General features: G+C 41.6%; 1 protein-coding gene across 2 annotated transcripts in view; it reads left to right on the plus strand.

Annotated features, from left to right (window-relative positions):
- rbfox3a (RNA binding fox-1 homolog 3a) overlaps nt 1–11,328 on the plus strand; it is a 68,112-nt gene extending 56,784 nt beyond the window's left edge. For both annotated transcript variants that reach the window (XM_030078683.1, XM_030078684.1), the window contains exons 8-11: nt 2,522–2,561; nt 3,028–3,092; nt 7,872–7,950; nt 11,284–11,328. In XM_030078683.1, coding sequence (XP_029934543.1) covers nt 2,522–2,561; nt 3,028–3,092; nt 7,872–7,950; nt 11,284–11,328 — 229 coding nt within the window. The remainder of the gene's footprint in view (nt 1–2,521; nt 2,562–3,027; nt 3,093–7,871; nt 7,951–11,283) is intronic.
- The last annotated feature ends 11,057 nt before the right edge of the window (nt 11,329–22,385 follow it).

Below are 22,385 nucleotides of genomic sequence, written 5' to 3' on the forward strand. Positions count from 1 at the left end.
GGAGACACACAGAACCAGACACAAAAGGCAAACACAAAATATAGACAGGGGATGACTAGAGAACAAGAAATGGACAAAACTGATCAAATACCAGAGGATGTGACAGTATGCTGTTGTTTTCCTTTAACAGTTTCTCTCATTTTGAGCCATAGCTCACTACTGCAACTGCTGTTAATTTTTGCCCATAAAAGATAAAGAACAAATTCTGGATATTTCTTTGTGAAGAAGCCAAATTCTGCTATTTTGTTTGGGTTTAGGTCCAAACTGAGTGGAAATGTACAAGAGGTGGACATTTCATCAAAATGAAAGTTAGTCACTTGAATTTCTTCTTTTAATGTACCCAAATAGGGTGATTTGGTTTGTACTAACATCCAATCTCCAATCAAAGTGCAGCTATGAACTATGTTTTTTAAATAAGTGGTTATCAGAAGGTAGTGGATATTTAGTGTCAGCTGCATTTCGATTTCTGTTTTAAAAATTATTCTGGGTATAAGCATCAAACTCAACTTAGTTAATTTGTTGTTTTGAGGGAGTGATGAAGGTTATCCCTGATGTTAGCCAGTGGTAACTGTAAAATATTTCTTTTTGTTAGTGATAAAAATGGCAATAGCAGGAATGATTCTGGTGTCCACCAAAATACCGGTGCTAGGGAAATGACTACTGAAGAAGGAAGACGAAGGTTATTGGAGGGTATGCAGCCCTTCAAATCTAACATTCTTCCTTCAGTAGTTATTTCCTACTATTAGTTAGTTATGGGAACATTTAACCAGTTAGATGGGTTATTTGAGCAGAGCAGTTAAGTAACACTCAGTGAGGAGCTAGGTGTTCAGATTTGGACAACAGATTCTGCTCTTTTGGACTTTGGGTCCAAGTGTGCTTGAAGCTATGGCTGGCTGATGGATGCTGCTATTGAGACTGAGAATGAGTCATTCCATGTCATGTACAACCAAAATAGGGTGGAAGTCTGTAGTCATTTAGAATGGGATGCCTTTTCCTCGCAGAATTGGACAGAGTTTGGGTGTACATCTGGGACCCTATCTCCTAGCCCAGATGTATGCAAGCGCACAGTTTACAAGGGCATAGTCAGACAATGGCTTAATCAATGTCTGGACATGGATTACAGACTCTGCGCTAATGGACCTTGGTTGTGCTTAATATAGCATCTGTGGTGCCCTGATGGAATGTATTGTGAGAGTGAGTCTGCTGTTGGGCAGCTCCAGCTGCATTTGCAAACATTTATGATTGCAAGAACTGAGTCCATAGTCCAAGTCTGGACATTGAGTGTTCACTTACTGACATTAGTAATTTAAGGCTCACTATCCAGGTAACATTTGCCAATAGCTAAATTCATTGTGATCCCAGCTGTTACATAGGTCAGTTGGACCAAGCAAAAAGTCCACTTCCAGGCACCATGCCTTCTGCTGCAGCCGGAAATGGAATGCCGCCAAAACAGCAGTGATGGGAGCCAGTAACAGTAAAATATGCATTACCTTAACAAAACTGTTTTTTGTTCCTGAGGGAAGCTTTGCTGTAGTTCAACCTCTTGCTGTGAGAACAGACCAAAACCTAGACCTTCAAAGTCGCTTCTCCACCATTGAGAAGCTTTTAAACAAAGCGCTCAACGAGCCACCGCTGACTTCTGTTATCTTATATTATCACTGTTTTTATTTTCCTATAATTCTTTGTGCAGATTGGAGATTTCGGTCTACAGAGGTCTCTCAGAAGTAGAGATGCTCTGAAATCAGAAGTAATCTCAATGGTTGAGTTAAACCTGGTTTAACTGTTTTTGTTTCATTGTGACATCAGACTGAAGCCTGGTGAAAAAGGCACAGGGTAAGAGAGGACAAAGCTAATATAAGCTACAAACTAAAAAAAAATGCTGTCTAAAAAATGTAATATTCATTCATTATCCAAGCTGCTTATCCTGCTGCAGCTGGAGCCTATCCCAGTGCTCATTGGGCAGAAGACAGGGAAACACCCTGGACAGGTCGACAGTCCATCACAGTGCAAACACGCAGATGTACACATTCACACCTAGGCAATTTAGTCTCCAATTCACCTAACTTACATGTCTTTAGACTGTGGGGGGAAACCGGGGCTCTCAGCAGAAGCCCGCTCAGACACAGGGAGAACATGCAAACTCCACACAGAACCCCTAAGGACCCTGGCCGGCTGGTCAGGAATCAAGCTCCGGACCTTCTTGCTGTGAGGCCCTCCAAGATCATAAATGCCATTGTCATGAATGAATAAAAACAAGAAGTCATGGTCATTTAGATTCCTTTGCCATTAAAATACCCTTTCACCGTTTGTTAACTTCTACTGTGGATGTTTGGCTTCAAAGATTGACATTTAATTCAACCAGTGAGATCATTTCTGCCTCCAAAGCAGCTCTGCCTGCAAGAAATGTTTAACTAAAACTCCAATCTGTATTACACCACTTCTTTTTTATTGCACTTTATTGCCAACAGAGATGAAAACTGAAAAGAACTTTGGCTAATATTTGATTGTCCTCTGCCAACAGTGTGGTCTACCAGGACGGCTTCTATGGGGCAGAAATATATGTAAGTCAGTGTTTCTTTCACCGTCTTTCTCAACTCCTTAAGTTATATTCACTATTTTCCGACTGAAGACAATAATGTGGTATTTTATGGACATAAGTAGTGCAAATTGTCTTGAGGTATCAGCCACAATTGAAGCATTTCTGTGAAATATCACTTGATAAATTTAACCCTACATAACTAACAGCTGTTGCATCATTAAGTTGCTATCAGAGCTGCCAGATACCGAACGCAGTGTCTGCTTGGCATGAGAAAAAGTAGGCAGCTGAGTGAAGATGGATATTAATAATTGCTTGTTGGACAAACACTCGCACAAGCACATACATGCACACACACACACACACACACCTTGCCTTCAGAGTCTTCATAGCACGTAATCTACAAAATGGATATTTAATGGTGTGTAAGATGGAGAAATTGTTATGAATACTTATTTGAGATGATACTGAATTCCTTCTGCTCTCTTCAGGGAGGGTATGCAGCTTACAGATATGCCCAGCCAGCCGCCACCGCTGCAGCTGCATACAGTGACAGGTTTGTTGGCCTTCTCATGACTTGTATAATACAAATTTACCTTATAAAGATTCATATTAGCCCTAAAGGCCAGGTAAACTGGATTCTGCAAATAAGGTGAGTGAACACAGTCTCCCCACCTAACCCTGCCTCCCTGGTAGTAAGTGCACAGTAATGGCAGCATAAATCCATTTGCAAACAGGCATGCTGTGCTTTGGAAATGTCCATAACAGCCAATGGATGAGGGAATCTTGGGTTACTTATCTATAGGAAAACTAATATGTGCCATTAGGGCAAGAATTGTCATTGAGGGTTAAATTCTGACATTGATGTCATTTTCAAGATCTGGAGCACAGAGGGCCTCTGGGTGATGTGAGATTTCCTCTGGTGCCTCACATTCTGGGCAACGATGGCTGAACAGCTGACTGCATTTCCAAATAGACTTGGTTGCACTAACAAAATTCAATGCACACAATTTATTACTTTGCTGCATTTACACATTTGAACTCTATTCATTATCGTATTTAGCTGGAGATTGCATTAGTAGCTGCTATTAGTAGCAAGCAGTAAAATCTACATTGGTTACTTTGCTACTGTAAGTTAACCTGCTGGCTAATTAGCTAGTGGACAAAGTTAACGGCATCATTTCCATCCACATTAGTTGTAATCAGAGTTTCACAAAACTAGTTTACAATTACTAAATCCAGATTTAAAATTAAACAGAGCTCTGTAAAGAAACAACAACAATAGTTTAGTAATTCCAAGTTTAGTAACTTAAATAATTAAGAGAGTGGTGCTTGCTTTCCAAACATTTTATTTTTCTCTCTTTTATATTTCCTAGATTTTGACACCACATGAGTCAGTCTGTTTTAGTCTAAAGTTAATCTGTATCGCTGACAAGGTGGGACGTTTGCTGTGCATCATTGGTAGCCAGCTAGCTTACAAGCAGTTAGCCTACTCACCATTGCTTGACAGAAGTTAAAATGTTTTTATTTTCTCTGTTGAGACTTAGGTTTGCTTGAACAAATGGAGAAGTATAGCCAAATTATAGAAGGTAAAGGACAAATGCACTGTTAAAAAAGAAGACTGCTTAGCAGGACCTGCCGGACTGCTTTTACAGATGAGTAAAATCCGTTAGCTCCATCCAGTTTTAAAAAATGTAGACATTTTAAAAGTGTAAGTTTAAAGTTAATACCAGATCATAGTTTAAATTGGAGTAAAACCTAGATTTAATTTAATAGTTTCAGAGTACAAACTAAGATGTAATGAGAGGTTTAAATTAAATTCTTCTGTAAACCAGCTCTAAAGTTTGGTGCAACCGAATTTAACAATAAACGATGATTTAATCTGATTTAAAAAGCCTTGTTGGTGCAACCCAGACTTTACTTTCTTCTTGAAATCATTTATTTATTTATTTATTTATTTTACAGTGGCCTTAAAATATACAGAAAACCAAAACATGGTGACAGTACATTAGCACATTTTGTCACACTCCACCTGGCTCTAAACTTCCTAACAGGGCTCAGCTGAAACAGTGACTTGGACAGATGATGAAAAATACTGGAAACAATTGAACAGCCTGCCTTGGGGCTTTTGAAAACACTGCACGGAGAGAGAGGAAGAGAGAGGGGAATGGAGTGAGAGGGGTTTTATGTGCTCCATCTTCCTATTGTCATTCCCCTCCGAGCGCCATTTTGTCCCCTCAACCCTAATCACCTCACCCCCCAGGGCCGGGTACTGTAGTCTCCATGGCCCTGCCCTGGGCCTCTGACCCCGCTCTACCCAGGGCCGCTGCTCTCCTCCCTGGGCAGCAGGTCCTCAGCCCTCTGGGGGCCCGGAAGCCTGCTAGTGATTTCTCCAGATCAAAGGTGATGTGTGTCTCTAGCAAAACCTGTGTCTGGGTATGCGCACACGTTAGAACCAGTGTCTAGGTGTGTGTGTGTGTGTGTGAGTGTGTGTGTGCGTGTGCTTGCGTGGTGGTGCTTGGGGAGCTAATCTTAGGGAGATTGAGCATGTCAGGCCCGATAAGAAACGGCTGCAGCAGGAGCCTGTAGGCCCCCGATAATGTAAGATTTATCAGAGGCGAGGAGCGAGTGCCACGCTGAGGGGAATTATGAACAGAGCAGAGGAGGAGAGAGGAGCCGGTGAGGGGGCTTGTCTCTTCACAAGACTTATTTCATTCTCTTTCTTTTTCTCCTCTCCTGCCTCCCCCCTCTTGTCGCACAGCATTCTCTCTCTCTCTCTCTCTCTCTCTCTCCATTTCATCTTTTATACTATGTCTCTCTCACTCTTTTTTTAAGCTCTCCTGATTTAAAGGGAAGCCCAGGCAGTGAGGTGGAGTCAGGAGGAGGTAGCGGGGAGGAGGCATGGGGGGGTTAAGTTTTATTTATTGTGGGATAAGAGAGGGCTTATAGAGAGTGGATGAGCCTGGGACTGACAGACTCTGCTTCTATTCTATCCCTCTAGGGTGCACACACCAACACACACACACACACACACACACACACTTTCTCTCAGTTGTGCAGACTGCCTCTGTCTAGACCAGGGAAGAGGAAGCAAACATTTCAAAGCATCCAGGACCGACCCGCGAGACTCAACCTCGTCCTGCCTTCATCACGTCTCAAATAACATCCCCTATTTCCCCCTTCTTCTTCACTCTTCCTCTCTTCTATCACTTCCTTTTCCCTCTCTCCACCACCCCCGTACCTCTGTCTCCTCTCCTTCTTCTTCTTCTGCTAGTAGGCTAGTGAACCCGTGCAGCCTCTTATCTTTGCCCTCCAGACCTCCGCTGGCTTTGCCTTTACTTTTTGGAGAAGGAGAATAAACAAACAAGGGGGGAAAAAGAGAGGAATATAAATAAAGCAGTCCCGTCGCATCGGAGGAAGAGGGATGGAGGGATGAATGGAGGAAGGAGAGGGACGGTGAGGGAGGGGATTAGTTCCAAACCAGTGCCAGTGAATAGACTGGGAATAAGCCTCAGGAGACAGACAGAGAGAGATAGGGATGGAGATGGCAGCCAGGGGAAACCAAGAGGAAAGGAGGTGAGGAGGAGGAGAGAAGAGGGCATAAGGGGACGGAGGGGGCTGGGACACCAAGGAACACCATGACAGATAAACACCAGCTTTCCCCAGCTTTGTGTCTTGCTTTCTTCCTCTTCTTCAGTGTCCTCCGTTTCAACCGCATCCCCTTTTCTCATGAGTCTCATCTGAGCCCTTTTTTTTTTGGTCTTTACTAAGCTATATTTCCTTTCTCCCATATGCATTCTATCTTTCTTCCCCCACCCCAAAGCATCATTTTTCCCATTTCTCTCTTTGTTCATAATCTTATTTTTCCCTCCCTCCAGCCATCCTCTCTTCTTATCACTCTGCTTGCTCTCTTTCCCTATCTTTCCCTCTCTTTTTCCCTCTTGTGTTACTTTTATCGCATTCCTTCCCCACCGTCCAGAAGATAAAACACTCACCCCCTTTTTCTCATAAATTGGAACGGGTAAAACAAATCATTGCAATCACACACTCTCACCTTTACGACATACATTTATAGGGAGACATCGATTGCATTTTCATCCCATAGGCCTGTCCTTAACGTGAGTGAGAGGGGGAAATGATTATAGATCTCTCCTCCAGACCCCAGTTAAAATCGACGACCCAATGCCTTATGTGTCTCATGCATACTCATTGTGGTTGGTTGACACTCCCTATCCATTATCAAACCTATTCAATCAAAGCCGGCATCCATAAGGTTTATGTCTGCGAGTCGGAGTTGGGGAGGAGAGAAGCAATTAACAATGTTTCCCGATTGATTAAATCGCCTGTTGATTTGTCCTGTTTCACAGAGTCAGTATAGTTTTATGTTTGCAGAGTAAGTCAAAGTGTCACTTTAAGTGTAAATCCACTCTCTCATGTATGCAGATACGCCTCCGGTCTTTGCAGCGTCCGTAGATGTGGTTTCAATCGTGTTTTTCTTGAAGGCATTTCAGACTAGGTAGTTTTTGTAATATTTTACACAACCGTTTTTATTATTTAACTTTTGAAAGGATACTACAGGTGACAAAGCGAGAGAGAGCAGTGGTGGTCGAGTGAGGTAGAGTGTGAAAGTGTGAAAGAGAGGGAGCAGCGGTAGCAAGAACAAATGTTTCGAATCGTCACATGAGAGGTTCTTCATCATTCAAGCATAACTGTGCACAAAAAATATTAGGTTGATAGGCTCAGTAATATGAGACATGAACAGTGGACACGTGCACACTCACACACACACACACACACACACACACACACAAATTGGGTGAAGTGAAACAGTCTCTCTGCAGAAAATAGTCCCTGAAAAATATTCACTTTCCACACTGAATTATCAGCGGTAGTTTATGAATGGTGACAACTTTGTTATCCACAGAAGCAGAACATTATAAGGTCCGTGTTTCAACCACAAATTCAAATTTGAAAATGGAGGGCGTTTTGATGATATATCGTGAAATCTTTAGTACAATCCGCTTGATTTGCAAAATGGTTTGTTGCAATGTAAAATGGGGGAAAATTATGGTAAAAATTGGCAGTCAAAAGCACTGCAGTGGTCCTCAGCTGCCAACATTCCTGCCATTTCTCCTTATTTAGATTTCTTTTTAGGTCTGACTGCCTTTTCCTTGTAATCTTAACCACTATTTTTTTTTATCCTCTTAGGTATTTTGTAAGATTCTGTGAATCTTCCTAGTCTGTTTATGAGTAATTTTTGGTCCTAGCTGATCTCATGTATACACTGCACTGTTTCATGGTCAGTATTGTTTCTGCCTGTTTTTGTCCTCCTTAGTTACGGCAGAGTCTATGCAACAGCAGACCCATATCACCACACGATTGGTCCTGCAGCCACATACAGTGTGGGCACTATGGTAAGCATGATCTTTTATACTTTTTTAAGCAAATGAGAGATGTTACATTGTTTTGACACAACCAGAAGATTTATAGGTGATTGATGAGGACAAAGTTATTAGAGAGTAGCTGCTGACTGGTACAGTATTGTCCCAGACTTCTAGGTGTCACGATGAACTGGAGTTTTCCTTTTATCAATGAGCTGCTGTAATTTGTCCTCTCTTTGACCATATGTGACCCAACATGATGAACTCAGATCCATTTAACTTACTCGAGACTAATTTTACAACCAAGAAAAGTCTTAATGACTGTCAAGTGACTGTCATTGTCTCAGTTCAGCTTACACTTTGGAGGTGCTAAAATTTACATTCCCTGAACTCCCTGATTCTTTGCTTGATGTTTTCAACTTTGAAAAAGGTTGAAACCGGTGTTTCTTACTTATAAATAAGATTTTGCCTTTTTTCTATTTATGAATATTCTGATTATTTTAGAGAGCCACATGATAAGCCTGTTGTTTTTGTATTTCTTGCACATTTTTTCCTCTAAATTGCCTTTTGTTAGTTCTATCCAATTTTATTTTAATACAGTAACAGCTTATATGTAATCCCATTTTACAGACCTGGTTGCATAGCTCAATGAAAAAAAATCTCACATGTGCTTGCTTTTCCATGTTGGCTCACATATTCAAGAGAGGTATTTTCATGTTCATGTTTAAATGAGGTGAACAAATGCTCCATTAATAGATAGTCTCTGTTAAGGTAAGTTGTAACTGTCTGGATGACACGGAGGCTGTTCTATCACTTGTTGTTCCTCTGAAATGTGTGTTTTCCCTCTGTGAGAGATCTGTTTTAATGTTTAATGTGAGTCTTTGCCACTTCAGTAAATGAAAAAGGGACGTTGCCTTATTCTCAAACTCCCCATTCAATTTCATTGGCCTGAAGCTACTTGCTTGAAATCCAACTGAGACCACGGATTTCTCCCCACATGGAGGAAACAGTCTCGAAAAAATTTTGCAAGGGGAGATAGTCGAATGGTTAATGTTTGTTTTTAGCTAGCTTTGCAGCTAACATCAAAGATGAAAAAAAAAGAAAATCCTCCAAAAGAACGAAACAGAGCACCCCATAGGATGGAGGGGAAAAAAGAATGCACAATTTGTTTTCTTTCGCGGGTGCGGGTAGGGACTTCCTCCAAAGATTAACGACCATCTAGAATGTGCTTCAACGTGCCGTGGGAGATTAAAGTAAAAGAGAGAGGGGGAGAGAGAGAGAGAGAGAGAGAGAGATAGACCAAAAAAGAGAAAGAAAGCGACAGAAAAATGAATTTGTAGCACCAAGCCGACTGTTGCTGAAGATGCTGATTGGCACAGAGGCTTGGACTGCAGACAGATGAGGGTTGAAGCTGAGCACCGACATGCTCGTGGTGGCAGCAGTCGACCCCCCCCCAGCACCCCTTGATCCCTCATACACCCCCGACCCCCTCGACTACCCCGCCCCCTCCTCCCGTGCAGCTGCTAGCTAAAAGCCTTCATTAATTACGACCATTTTTTTCCTCTTCATTTACTTAATTAAAACGGTGGCCTGTGTTTTCCTCCTTATTACTCTACTTTTTCTTCTCTTTTTTCTTCAAAATTGTCCTCCCTTTTTCCCCCCTTCTCCCAGATGTAATCCATACTCAAACACAGCACTTGTACCCCCTATTCACAAATTTAAAAAAAAAAATTAAAAAAAAAAAAACACTCTTACAAAACTGAAAGCTCACCACGCTTTCCATGCTGAACTGTAACTCCAATTAAAAGTTTAATAAGACCAATCTTGCCAAATCTAGTTAAAAATGATGGCATTGATAAGGGCAGGGTGACAGTTGAATGTTTGAACCTCCAACTTCTCCGGCTGAACTGAAAAGTTGAAATCCTAATGAATCAACTCACCGTGTCTTGTGCGGTCTCCTCCCCAAGTTCCATCGCTTTCTATTTCAACACTGGGAGAAAAGATGAAATCGTTTTTGATTAGCACTTCCACAGTTAAAAGTCTTTTGCTAATTAAGTCCTGTGAGGTTAGAGCTAACTTCTTTATGCCGAGCTTTGGATGTGGAGAGGATAATTCATGCTGGGCAAGGTTGGCTTTCTCCTCTGCTCTAGGAGAGGATCGTCAGATGTCTCAGGATGTAGTCTTTGATGGCCGGGCTGGGTTAGTTCCTGGAGAACAGTCAGAGAGGGATATAGATCCAGCTGTACCTCAGTCCATTCATTTGGTCAGGCAGCAGGCACAGAGTGGAGTTTGAAAACCATGAGAAGATTAAAAGAATATTACATAAACTGCTTGAGTGTATTTGATTGACCTATATAAAGAGAACAGCCTGATGGTGGCACATTTTTAAGAGATACAGCAACAAACAAACTCTTTATTGTTTGTCTACGGGTTCACTGATGAGCTTGTTAACCTGCGAACCTTTCCTGTGTGTTAGGAAGGTTAATAATGCCAACTAGTGTTTCTCAAATGTCACTTATCCAGTTAGCAAATAAGTGATCGTGTACGTTACGCATTCTGTAGGGAAACCTGTCCGCAGGTCTGCCTAAGACACTGAGCAACAGCCCCAGAGCCAGTAGGGCTTCATTGTCTTGCTCAAGGACATTTTAGCAGGGCCAGTGTTTGCCAACACAGCTTGATCTCAGTTCATCCAGTCTCATCGACCTCTAGGCCAGTGGTTTTCAAACTGGGGTCCATGGACCCCCAGGGGTCCTGGAGGATCTTCCAAGGGGCCCTACAGCAAAATGAAGAATAGTTTAATTTCACTTAAATTTAAATGCTTGTGAAAAGCATCGGAATGCAGCTTCATTCTGATAGTGATCTATCATCACTGATCTCACTTTTAAATATATAATTTTAATAATTATAAATATAGATTTCTTGTCATTTTTCCCAAAGGCAAAATCACTTCAAGTGGGTGCCTGGGGTTTAATGAAAATCAACTTGGGGTCCAGACTGTGAAAAAGTTTGAAAATCCCTGTGTAGGCCACCCTGCTGTCCCATTCTCTCTCCATGGTCAGCTTCTTGAATAGGACATGTTCCCAAAAGTGCATCATAACAAAGAGTAGATCAACAGAGAGACTGACTGAGGTAACCATCAGTAAAAGCAGTGAAAGCATGTTCATATACAGTTCAGTAACCACAAAGTTGGCAACTTTTGTTCAACAAGATCCCCACAACTTCCCACTCTCAAAAAAGAGAGACAACTGGCAAAAGGGAGGAACAATTCTTTTGGGGGAAAGAGAGAAGTTAATCTAATATTAATAATATGAGCCAAGGTTCCTATATTGAATACTGATTGGCGCTTTTTCATCTTTGATGTTGCAGGCTAGCCTTTACAGAGGAGGGTGCAGTCGCTTCACTCCCTACTAGAAAAGAGGGAGACATGCCCCCCCCCTCCCCACACACACAGCAAAACAGACCAAAAAAAAAAAAAAAAAAACAACAACAACAAAAAAAACAATATCACTAACTAAACACCTCCTTCCTCGTCATGGAAAACTAAAACAAAACGCTTCCGGCAAATGTGACCCTGAAACTCAAGACTCTCCTCTCAAGTCACTGTCCCATTTCAAAAGAGTTTATCCATTGTCACCCACTGATGTACTGTTCTTAATTTGGTGTGAAAAATAATGCATTTTATTACTTCATGTATTGACTTGAATGTTTTTTTTTTTTTTTAAAATGTCTCTACTGCTGGAAAATGGGAAACAGAGTGGTATAGTCGGCACAGAGAAGAGTGGGGGAAAGGTTGAAAAGACACAAAGGGAAACTTTTTAGTCTTCCTCTCTCTCTCTCATTCTTCCCCCCTCTCTTTCTAAGTTATGGGTCTCTAACTCAGCTCCTTTGGGGTGGCCTTTTGCACTAGTTTTAATTCCATCTAATTTCCCCTGCCTTTATTGTTTCAATTAGTCATTTCCTCCCATATACATTAAGGGCAGTAATGTTCAGCAATTCCAGTTTGAGCAACAAATTTCAGATTAGATTTTATTAAGTAAATGATACAGCCATTCCACTCCCTGAGAGAATTGGCTCAATTCTAAGTGAGCCGATAACTGGAGCTAAGTTTCAGACCAACTTAATGGGACTTAGAGCCGTTCAGCCCAAAGGAGGCGGAACTGCAACAAAATGGCTACCAGGAAGTGATGCATTATGAAAAGCAGAAGGCGAGAGGAAGAAAGTGATGTATTGCCAAATCTAGTTGCAGGAGGAAGTGATGTATTGCAGGATGTGGAGCGGGGAGATATGGCAGCCATTGCAGAATGGGCAGCAGCGTGTTAGAGAGCCCATTGATCGCTGGCAAAGCGCCAGAGGCAGGAGGTGTCCCATCACCACTGAACAGCTTTAAAGGAGAAAACCACATTTTTCCCACACAACAGTTTAGTGTCTCTTCAGATCCTCCATGCAAGAAAAGCAATAATCCTACATTTAACCCATGTGCATATGTACAAATAACAGAATATCATTTTTTACTTCCTGATGTACAAATGCAAAATTATGCTCTTCTGATAGTTTCCTCTATTATAGCTGTAACATAGCTCATAGCAAGTGAATCTTAACATGTTCATGTCAAATAAGTAGAAGTGAAACAACAAGACAACATGTCAGTGCTACAGTTTGAGCGCGTATTTAATTTGTGGGAAGACTCCTATCCCAAATCTATACACTGCCCTGGTTTAAAATGACTGCTAATCTCCTTGATTGATTTTTGATGATGTGAAAATCCCAGATTTAGACTGCCAACATCAGTGGCAGTGTTGACACCCTCACACAATTTGTGATGCCAAGTGGGACATTCAAAACAATGCCATATATCCTACTTGTACTTACCATTAGGAGGCTGATGTAAATGCTTTCTCCCATTTGGTATTTTTTTAAGTCAGACCACATCACATGAACACTGCAAAAAGTCAGAGGTGTTGTGCAAAGATTATAGGAGTTGAAATCTTCCCCAGAACAGAGGTATGGTGAAATAAAGGCCCCAACCCCAATGTAGTTTCTTTAAGGGTTGAATTTAATTTATCAGATTTAATGACTTTGAAGACTTAGTTCTCAATGCCCTGAATAGCCAACAAGAGCAGCTTTTCTGATTCATCCAACATAATGAGTGGAGGCTTGGGTTTAACCCTTGTGGGTTTTTGATACTAATCATAATAGCTAGATATTTAAGCATTGTTTTGCCAGTATTGTTATGTCTGTATCATTAAAGTTTAATTTTACGATGCAAAAAAATTAACAAAACTATTGCCGGTGTACATCTCCTTTTGATGAAATGTTTGAATAAACAAAATGAACAAAGACAATATTACAAATACAAAATGATAAAAATGATTTTAACAAAAATCAGATACTGAGATTCTGGCACAATATATAATCCCTAAACCAATAAATCAATTGATAGATTGATCCATTTCAAATGCTGCACTCTGGCCTGGTAGGAAGGATTTCAGTAGTTGTTCAGTGAGGGAGCCAAGCAGGATCAAGTCCATTTGTCGTGCCTTTACTGGAGTTTGTCTGAAATTGATCGAGTCCCCTTAGCAGCTCACTGCTCAAAGCAAACACCGGCATTCCTCCTGGAATACCTGGTACAATGTTTTGACTAATACATGGCAATATATATACTGACCATAGCAGGCAGGCAGTGTTGTTCATTTCCGATATTATGGAGGTTCCTCCCTGACCACAACTACATAACACAGTCTGTAAAACCTGCCATAAAATTTTATTATCATCTCCTCTTAAGGAGCCGCTAATCAGCTGAAAGACTTTGATTACTATAGGTGTCAGTCGAGCGTTACCGTGCCACTTGATCTTTTATAATGTTCCACCCTGCTAGGAATAAAATTTTGGCGAAACACCCAATCCTGCATTTTTGATTTCTTGTGCATCAAAATGGCCAAATGTTAAGACACAAAATATTGGCTATCACCACCCTTAATCCACATTTAGAATCGGTATCTGACCTCAGAAAACCATATCAGTCAAACCCTGCTTGGGTACCTGAGTAAAGCTGTAGCCTTCCCTTTGATATTTGCTTTTAGCATTCACAGAGATACACTGATAGGAGTTTCACGAGAGAACTTTCAGAGTGTGGTATAGATTGGCTGAGGTGGAAAAGGGTGTAGCGGCAGAGAGGAAACCCTTATGTAGCCTAGTATCGATCAATACCCCTATCTCCAGGCATCCATCTTAACTCAGTGGAATGGTAAGAGGAAGCGAGTTGGAGACGGACAACAGTTTGCGATGTTCCACTCGACCCGCGAAAGCTGCACTCCGGCTGTCTTATTGGATGTCAAGTAAAAGAAAGAAATGTAGGATCCTCAATGCAAACGCGAGATCTTTCACTCGGTCCAGTTTGATTTGTTTTTTTGTTTTGTTGTTGTGGTCCAGGCCATCACCTAAAGCCTTAATCGAGGCCCAATAAAAAAAAGAATAGCTAGAGTGTGGGGGGAGATGGCTAGATCTCAGACGTCGTTGTTAAAACTCCATTCTATCAGCCGCAGCTCAAGATAGTTTTTCAGTTCCATTTCCCTCTCATTCCCCAATGCGAGATCGACTCTCAAGGTGACACAGGTATTGAGTGTGTTTTAAAGAGGTGCCAAGCTCGTCCAGTGAGGCAGCTTGATAAGTCTGAGGGTCATTCAGAGAACAGAGAGGCAAACCAATAGTCGCGAACCCCGAAAGCCTCCCTCCTTATCCCAGTACCTCTTCCATCGCTCGTCTTTTCACCTCCCAGCAAACAACAGCACACATACACACAGAACAGCTGCAGGTATGAACATAAATACAACTTTGGTGGGCTTTTGAAAGACAGAAACCTCTACTTTTGTATTCAGGGTGCCTATAACCAATGTCTGTATCTAAAATTTGAGCTTTTTTCATGAAGGTCATGAAAACTCTCTTAGAACCCATATGAATGTGATGCTTTTAGGTGGTTAGCAGCTTCTTGAAAGAAAAAGAAACATTTATTTCATGTAAAAAATGAAAAAAGGAAGGACCTGTCTTCTTCCACTGACACCACAGGTGCTCTTTGCACAGTTCCAGCACTCATGTGATGTGTGAAATGAGCATTTTCTTGTATTGTTGACTACTTTCTCAATTGTAAAAGTTTGTTCTCTCCCATAGCTCCAAGGCACACCGTAGTTGTCTTATAAATTAAAAACCCTTGTTTTACATGGTAAAACATTACAAATGACAAATTTGTTGCCAAAAAAAGGGTTTTAATTTATAAGAAGACTTCTACAGTGTGCCTTGGAGCTATAGTGAGAAACCTAGCAAAACCTTTGCAATTGAGAAAGTAATCAAAAATACAAGAAATTGCTTATTCCTCACATAATATGAAGTACGTGATCTGTCCACAGAGCACTTGCACTGACAATTGAAGACCCAGACACACTTAATTTCATTTGTCTTGTATATGAAATCATTTTGTATTTTCTTTTAAGAAACTATGAAAGTATCACACTAATGCGGGTTTTAGTGAAGAGTTACACGAAAATGCTCCTTCCACGCATCCCACGAGTACTGAAATATGTATTTCATGTTTTATTGTAGTTGCGGTCAGGGGCCAACTTTCATCATGTTGGTGGTGTGCAACACTGACTGACAAATAAAAGTCCAATATCAGCCCATTAGCAAATCCACATATTGGTAATATATCCAGCCTCTTGCACGCTGAGAGATACATTAAAAAGCAACACAGGCAACACTGCTTGATACACCCACACATTTAGTTACCCACCAATCTCTTTTTTTTTCTCCCACCCTTCCTCGCTTATACACACACATACACGCGCACACACACTCGCCTCCCAGTAAATAGCATCTGCGCCTGCTGTGTCTGATGGGATCGTAAAGAGGGGAGTCGGTAGCAGCGGAGGAAGAAAGGGAGAGTCTGAAGAGAAGCAGCAACCGAGGCAATTTACCCCACAGATTAGAGATAAGAGAGTTCAGTCAATAAGCACTGATCTCATTTGAAGATACACCAGACTGACTAGACTCACACACAGTCACACACACACACACACACACGTACGCACACACACTAGTTGGTCTATTGCCGTCACTGTTGTGTCTGTCTCTGGACTCCCTTCTCTCTCTCGCTCGCTGCTCCCAATGAGGATCAGGCCATTGTTACAGTAAATATGGATTGGATAAACTCCCTCTTCCCGCCACTCTTTCCTCTTTTTCTTTTTTTTTCTTTCTTTTTTTTTTTGTCTTTTTTTCTCTTTACACAGAGAAAATGTCGCCCTAATCTAACATGTCCGCTGCTTCTTAAGCCAAGCCTCTATATTCACTGCTCCAATTCTCCCGGTCGAAAATAGAGTTTCCCCCTCAGTGTTTTATCAGGCCACTGCACATTACATACCCGGCTAAATTATATTTTCATGTTTGCCACAATCACTCCTATTCCATTAAAGTTCGGATTCCCGTTTTTTTCAGGTCCCCGAGCGCAACATCTGTGACAATGTGAATAATTCAGATGACTTTGGTTGCGCCAAAGTTTAATACTTGTTCAAGTTGATTCGCTCTTCTTGTTTTCCGGAACCCCTTTTGTACAGATACGCGCTCTAACACAGTTTACCCTGTACAGTTTCTATCAGCATTTAAAAATTCAATATGTATATATCGTCATACTATGAAGGTGAATTAGCCAAATGAAGCAGAATGTGGTTTCAGTGGTGATGGGATGCCAGCTGCTTATCTTTAATGTAAATAATATCCTGGTACTCATGTTTTCTTGTAAACATCTTTCTTCCATGCACTTTACTATTTTATTATGTATGTTTTTTTAAGGGTGTGATTTTCACTCATTTGTCAGTACTTATGTATCATAGAAAAAAGTGTTATAGTATTTGTTAGTCTATTGTATGAATTAGAGTGATATTATCATTAGGTTATTGTAACATAGAAAAAAATAATATATCAAAAGAGAAAAAACAATATGTAAAGTTATATCAGTGGCTATTTCCTTTTGCAAAGTTATATCCTTTTGTAAGTTATAGGGTTTAGACATTGAAAACCTTTTATATATGACAAAAAAAGGCTTCACATTTTTTGTTGTTGTGGGTAATCTGAAGGCTTGAGGTCTAATATGATGTCTTTCTATTTGTCTATGGTCAGAATATTGTGTGAGGTGTGTTTCGTCAAGCTATACTTCTTTGTCTATAGCAGTGTGTCCAAGATAACCTCTACATTTCAAACAGCTCTCGGGGCGAAACAATTTATTTTTTTATCTGCTGCCGCTCTGTTTAGTTTGTCTATTTGAGTTGGTTTCGATTGGGGAAAGAGGTGAGCACAAGTTTAAACGACTGTTGGTCTGTTTTCTCAGTTTACGACGCCACTAAAACACAAAGGCCGCGCCGAGGGATGAAGCAGACATTAAAGCAGTTTGTATTCTAGGTTATCAGAAATGGGAAGGAAAGATAGTGCAGCGACTTTAGTGCAGTAAGTTTCTGCTTGTCTTCCATGCTTCTAAAAATAAATAAAACTCCTTCATACTTGTTTAAGCAGCCTCTCCATCCTTATAAACTACATCAATCATTATCATTAGTGGATACCGACAGAGCAGAATTTCTCTGCTGGTATCAGCATGGTCACTTTGGGGGCTGCAGGGCAGTTTTAGCAGTGAATTTAAGGTGGCCCAGTGGCCAGACTGCAGACCTCTAACACAATCTTAGCTCTCGCCGATGGCTGCTTACGCATGGCTGCATTGGCAGCCATTAAATGATTGCCAGTTTAATTGGCTCTGTTAATGCATTCATTTGTAAGATGGCACCGTGGGCCACCGTCCAGAAATAAAATGGCCGACTCTGGGTTTCTCCCTCTCTTCCTGTTTTTCTTTTCCTCTCTCTGCCTCGTTTTCTTGGTACTTATGTATCCTCTGCATTTATTTCCTGATGCACATGCATACAAACAAGTGGGTGGACAGAATAAAGGAAACATTGCCTTTAAAAGGACTTTGAAATAATTTACATTCCCAAAGATGAGTCAGGTTAAGCCGAATGCCAGCTGGCATTATGTGTCAGCTTTATAAGAGCTCTGACAATCACCACTTTTTACATGAGAGTTTTCAGAGCAACATAAGGCAACTAACAGATACAAAGAGGCCAAAAGGGAGCATCAGACACTTTAATGTGGCAAGAAGAACAGTCTGGGGAGTCATGACAACATTTGCCAAATAAAAAAGTGCATTGGCAAAGAGGAGCAGTGGTGTCAAGTGAAAGCTCCCTGACAGGGACAGACTGACACTTAGCAGCACAGTTTGTAATCCCAACAAAACTAGACTCAAAAATGAGCAAATAAGAGTTGAAGCTACACGTCTGCATTGCAGTGTCAGCGGCAACTTCAGGGTTCACACGCATGCTGGAAAACCTGGAAATGTATAGACTGGTCTTCCAGTCATGGAAAACACTTGGAAAATTGTCCCGGAAATATCAGTGAAAATCCTAGAAATTATGTTTGCCTGAGATTACATCTTCAGAAGTTTTCTTCAGCTCACAGTGCACGTTTAGCCGCTGACACCCTGTTTCAGCAGCCACTGACATCCAGCTGGTGTATTTTGGCATTCTACAGTTTCACAAGTGTATGAAAGGCCAAAAACACGTAAAACCGACACTTTGATCAACACAGTGTTTGCACATAAACAACACGCTGTTTGCACGTTGTCAGTTTCACATGATTTTGAGCTATTTCACCACTTTCTATCATTCTGAGATGACCTTCTGTTAGCGACTGTTTTTGAAAAATCCAGAAAAGGATTTCCATAATAGAGTGGGGGCCCCGATTTACCTGATGACAACAATTCAAGGAGACCTGAAGCTGACGTTTTTGCATATTCCTATATTCAGTGTTTCCATTATTTTGTCGCATTTGAACCCTTGTTTGTATGTCTATATATTGCACTGGTCGGGGCAGTGTTTCATCCAACAGAGTGATCTCCTCTGTGTACCTCTGAGGTCAGTCTGTATTGTAAATCATTACTATGGCACCAATACAAAAGCCACATATAGAGGACTTTTCTCAGTGGGCCTGTGGGTGACAGAGAGCCAGGCAACAGACTTATGAACATACTGGGTTTCCACTATCAAAGGAGCCACATGGGACCCAATTTAAAGGCCACAAATTTTTCATAAACCCATAGTAGGACTCATTCATGCCAAAGCTTGGAGCAGAAGCAGCGTTGAGGTGCAGATGTGAGAAGAACGGCATCAGCAATCTCCAGAGTGCTTTTTATGTCTCTTCACTCCAGACGTTTATGCTTTTTTTTTTTTAATTTCTTTTTGCTTACGCATGGCGTATTTCACAGTTGTTTGAATTTGTGCTCTCCTTTTGTTTCAAAGTTACACATTTACATGTCAAGGGATTTGTGAAAGCAAATGTTTAATTTGAGAAAAAAAAAAAAAAAAAAAAAAAAGAACCAAGCAAAAAGACACTGTCTAGTATTGAACCCATGTGCTGCAAACTGTTTTTTGTATATGCACTAGTTCTAGATCAAATTGTTTGTCCAGTGGTTTATTCTGTGTACTTGGCAATATTTCAGAACATATTCTGTGTTTAGGTGTTCAGTGTATTTAATTTTTTATTTCTGTATACGCTCAGACATTGGCCAGTGTCTAGCTACATCTTATCAATATTTATCGGACAGCATATTCGTTTGCCTTCGGGCAAAGGACAGTCTCCACATTCATGTCGGCCCAATATCAAATACAGGAGCTTCTCTTTTTTTTTTTCATGGCCTATCTAAAGCAAAAATATATATCACATTTAACTGTTTGCCCTCAAAGCTCAATATACTTTGTTTTTAAAACAAGATGCCCGCCGGCTTCACGCTTGTCTGTTCTTTTCAAGGATGCTTCCACAGAGCGAGGTAACGCGAGGTGATCCGGCTTTTTTGACAGATGAGCCCGCCTCATCTCTCACCTCTAAAGCTCTCTTTCTCTCTCCTCTCTCTTTGAGGAGCAGAGGAGGTAGCTTCAAGTCTCCGCGCGCACACACACACACACACACACACACACACACGTATGCTAACTCACTCCCAGGCAGGTGTTAGACAAACGATGGGAGGCCTGGAGGGATGTAGGGTAGGAGGGTGTGGATGGAGCGAGGCGGCGGCGGTGGAGGGGAGATGTGCGGCGCAGGCTTCTCAACCCATTAACTTCTCCAGGAGTTATTTGCCCGAAGTGATTAATATGTTTGTCACCTCCGCTCTGCTCTTGGTTCGGCTCTCCTCTCCTTCCTCTGTTCTCGCAGCGTGTACCTTGGCCTCGGCTGGCTCTCGGTGGCTGCTGGAGGGGAGGCGTGCGGGCGATGCTCACGTCGCCAACCCCACCTCTCCGCCCCCTCCCCTGCCTCCTTCCCCTCTTTTTCCCTTTCCCCTCTGAGGCCCCGCTTCTGGATTAGTTTGCCGAGCAGCCCCGGCATGAAAAAGAAGCTCTCCCCGCGTCCGGGAGGGAGCGAGCGCGTTAAGCTGAGACAAGAGGGCGCCGTTATTGGGTGTGATTGGTGGCTCGGCGGTGCAGCTGCGCGGGTCCTCGCTCTTTCCCTCTCTCTCTCGCGCACTCCGTCTCTCTCTCTCTCCGGAGGGGGGGGTGGGGGCGGGACCAAGTGACTACAAAGTGCTGCTGAAATTAAAGTCGGCCTCTTCTGTTCTCGCCTCTGAAGATCCACACACACCCCACCTCCCCCTTTTGCCCGGCAACTCATCTCCCAGAATTAAAGAGGTTCTGTCAAGACAAGAGCCTCCCAGGACACAGCCAGCCTCTCTCCCTCTCTCTTTCTCTCTCTCTCTCTGGCTACCTCTCGCTCTTCCCCTCCTCTTTTCTTCTCCCGGTGTTGTTGCGAGTGCCTGCCTGTCTTGTACTTTTGCTGCTTGATCCCTCGCTGTGTGGAAATTAGGATTCTCTTATCGTGCGAAGAAAAAAAAAAATTCAAAATTGCAGTACAGACTTCATCCCACTCCGTCTCTGAGATGATCCACGTTACCCCTGCTAATTAGAGTTGGACCGATACGGGTTATTATTTGAGGCTGTTATTACTGGATTGAAGTTGCTAATAGTAGATATTTTGTGCTGATGTTTGTGTCCCAAAAAAATCCAGAAAAAGTAGTCCGTGTTTCCTCCACGATTTCTTGTCACACTAGCAAATTCTCTAAAACATCATATAGATCATCATGGGACGCTCCTTTGAAATTGATATAATAAAATTACATGAATGCATGGTTTAACGGTGTTGAATTATGTCTAAATCAGGCTCTAGTGTTTATTCAATCAATATATCGGTTGAACCCTACTGTTAATTGAAAGTGGTAAAACTTGGTTGAGATCCCAGCTATACACACTGCTGTTATTGTAATTGTATTCTACTGTATCGACACAATGTGGTCATTTTGTTTCACAGAAAAGGTGACTACACAAGCAAAAACACGTCTTTATTACTCAGTGAATGAATAGCAATGACATATTTGGTGCAGCTATTATGATTTCTTTTTATTAGAGGGCTTTAGATCTTGGTACTTTTTTTTTTTTTTTTTTTTTTTTTTTACCGTGGAAAGCATCATATGGTCTTTTTTGTATTTCATTACATTATATAAAGTGTTCTCTGTTTACCTTCTCCCATTATCAATGAGCTTCATGTTTTCACTGACCTGCTTGTTCTCTCTTTTTTTAGTAAATAAAACAAAGACTAGAGGGATGAGTACAGATGGACATCAGCTATAAAAAAGACGAGAACAACACGGACACAGGAAGGACACTTAAAAAAAAAGATCAACTAAAACACAAAAAGAGCGGATATGTAAAGGAACCCTTCTATGAAGATTTAAAGGGATCTTAAAGGGAAGGACGGAGGATATTTTTTGGCCTGCACTATAGCCAAGGCCTGAACCGTGGAGCCTGTAGACAAGGGGGGCGGGGCCTGTTCGCTTTTACCCCTGAAAAACAAGCCTTGCTGGGTGGAAGAGACCAATTAAAGAGGTCACCATAAAACATTTTATTTTTGTAAACTTTTTTAAGTTTATGATTTCCAAAAAGAGCAAAGACTAATGTATGTATATACGTATTATATATTATATGTGTGTAATATAAGTATGTTTTAAAAAAACAAAAAAGAAAAATGTGGGGGAAAATATAAGAGATGTTATAGTGTGTCTTTGCAGTTTGGAAGGGGGAAGTGGGGGTGTGGGGAAGAGGCGCGACTACCCCCTCCCCCCTCTTCCCTGTTTCCCCACTGCATTCGACCCCCTCACCCTTGGGTGGGGAGGGCGAGGCCTGGGGGGGATGAGGGTGAAACGGTAGCTGGTCCAGCAGACATGCTGCTACATGATCATTAATGGGTAAATTAAGGATTTACCCATTAATGCAGATTTTGGATTGCAAAAGGCTTTTTGAGGCCGTGTCTTCCACTGATGGACTATAGCAATGTAGCTGAAA

Source organism: Myripristis murdjan, chromosome 19 (genome assembly GCF_902150065.1).
Source record: "Myripristis murdjan chromosome 19, fMyrMur1.1, whole genome shotgun sequence".
Taxonomy (NCBI): domain Eukaryota; kingdom Metazoa; phylum Chordata; class Actinopteri; order Holocentriformes; family Holocentridae; genus Myripristis; species Myripristis murdjan.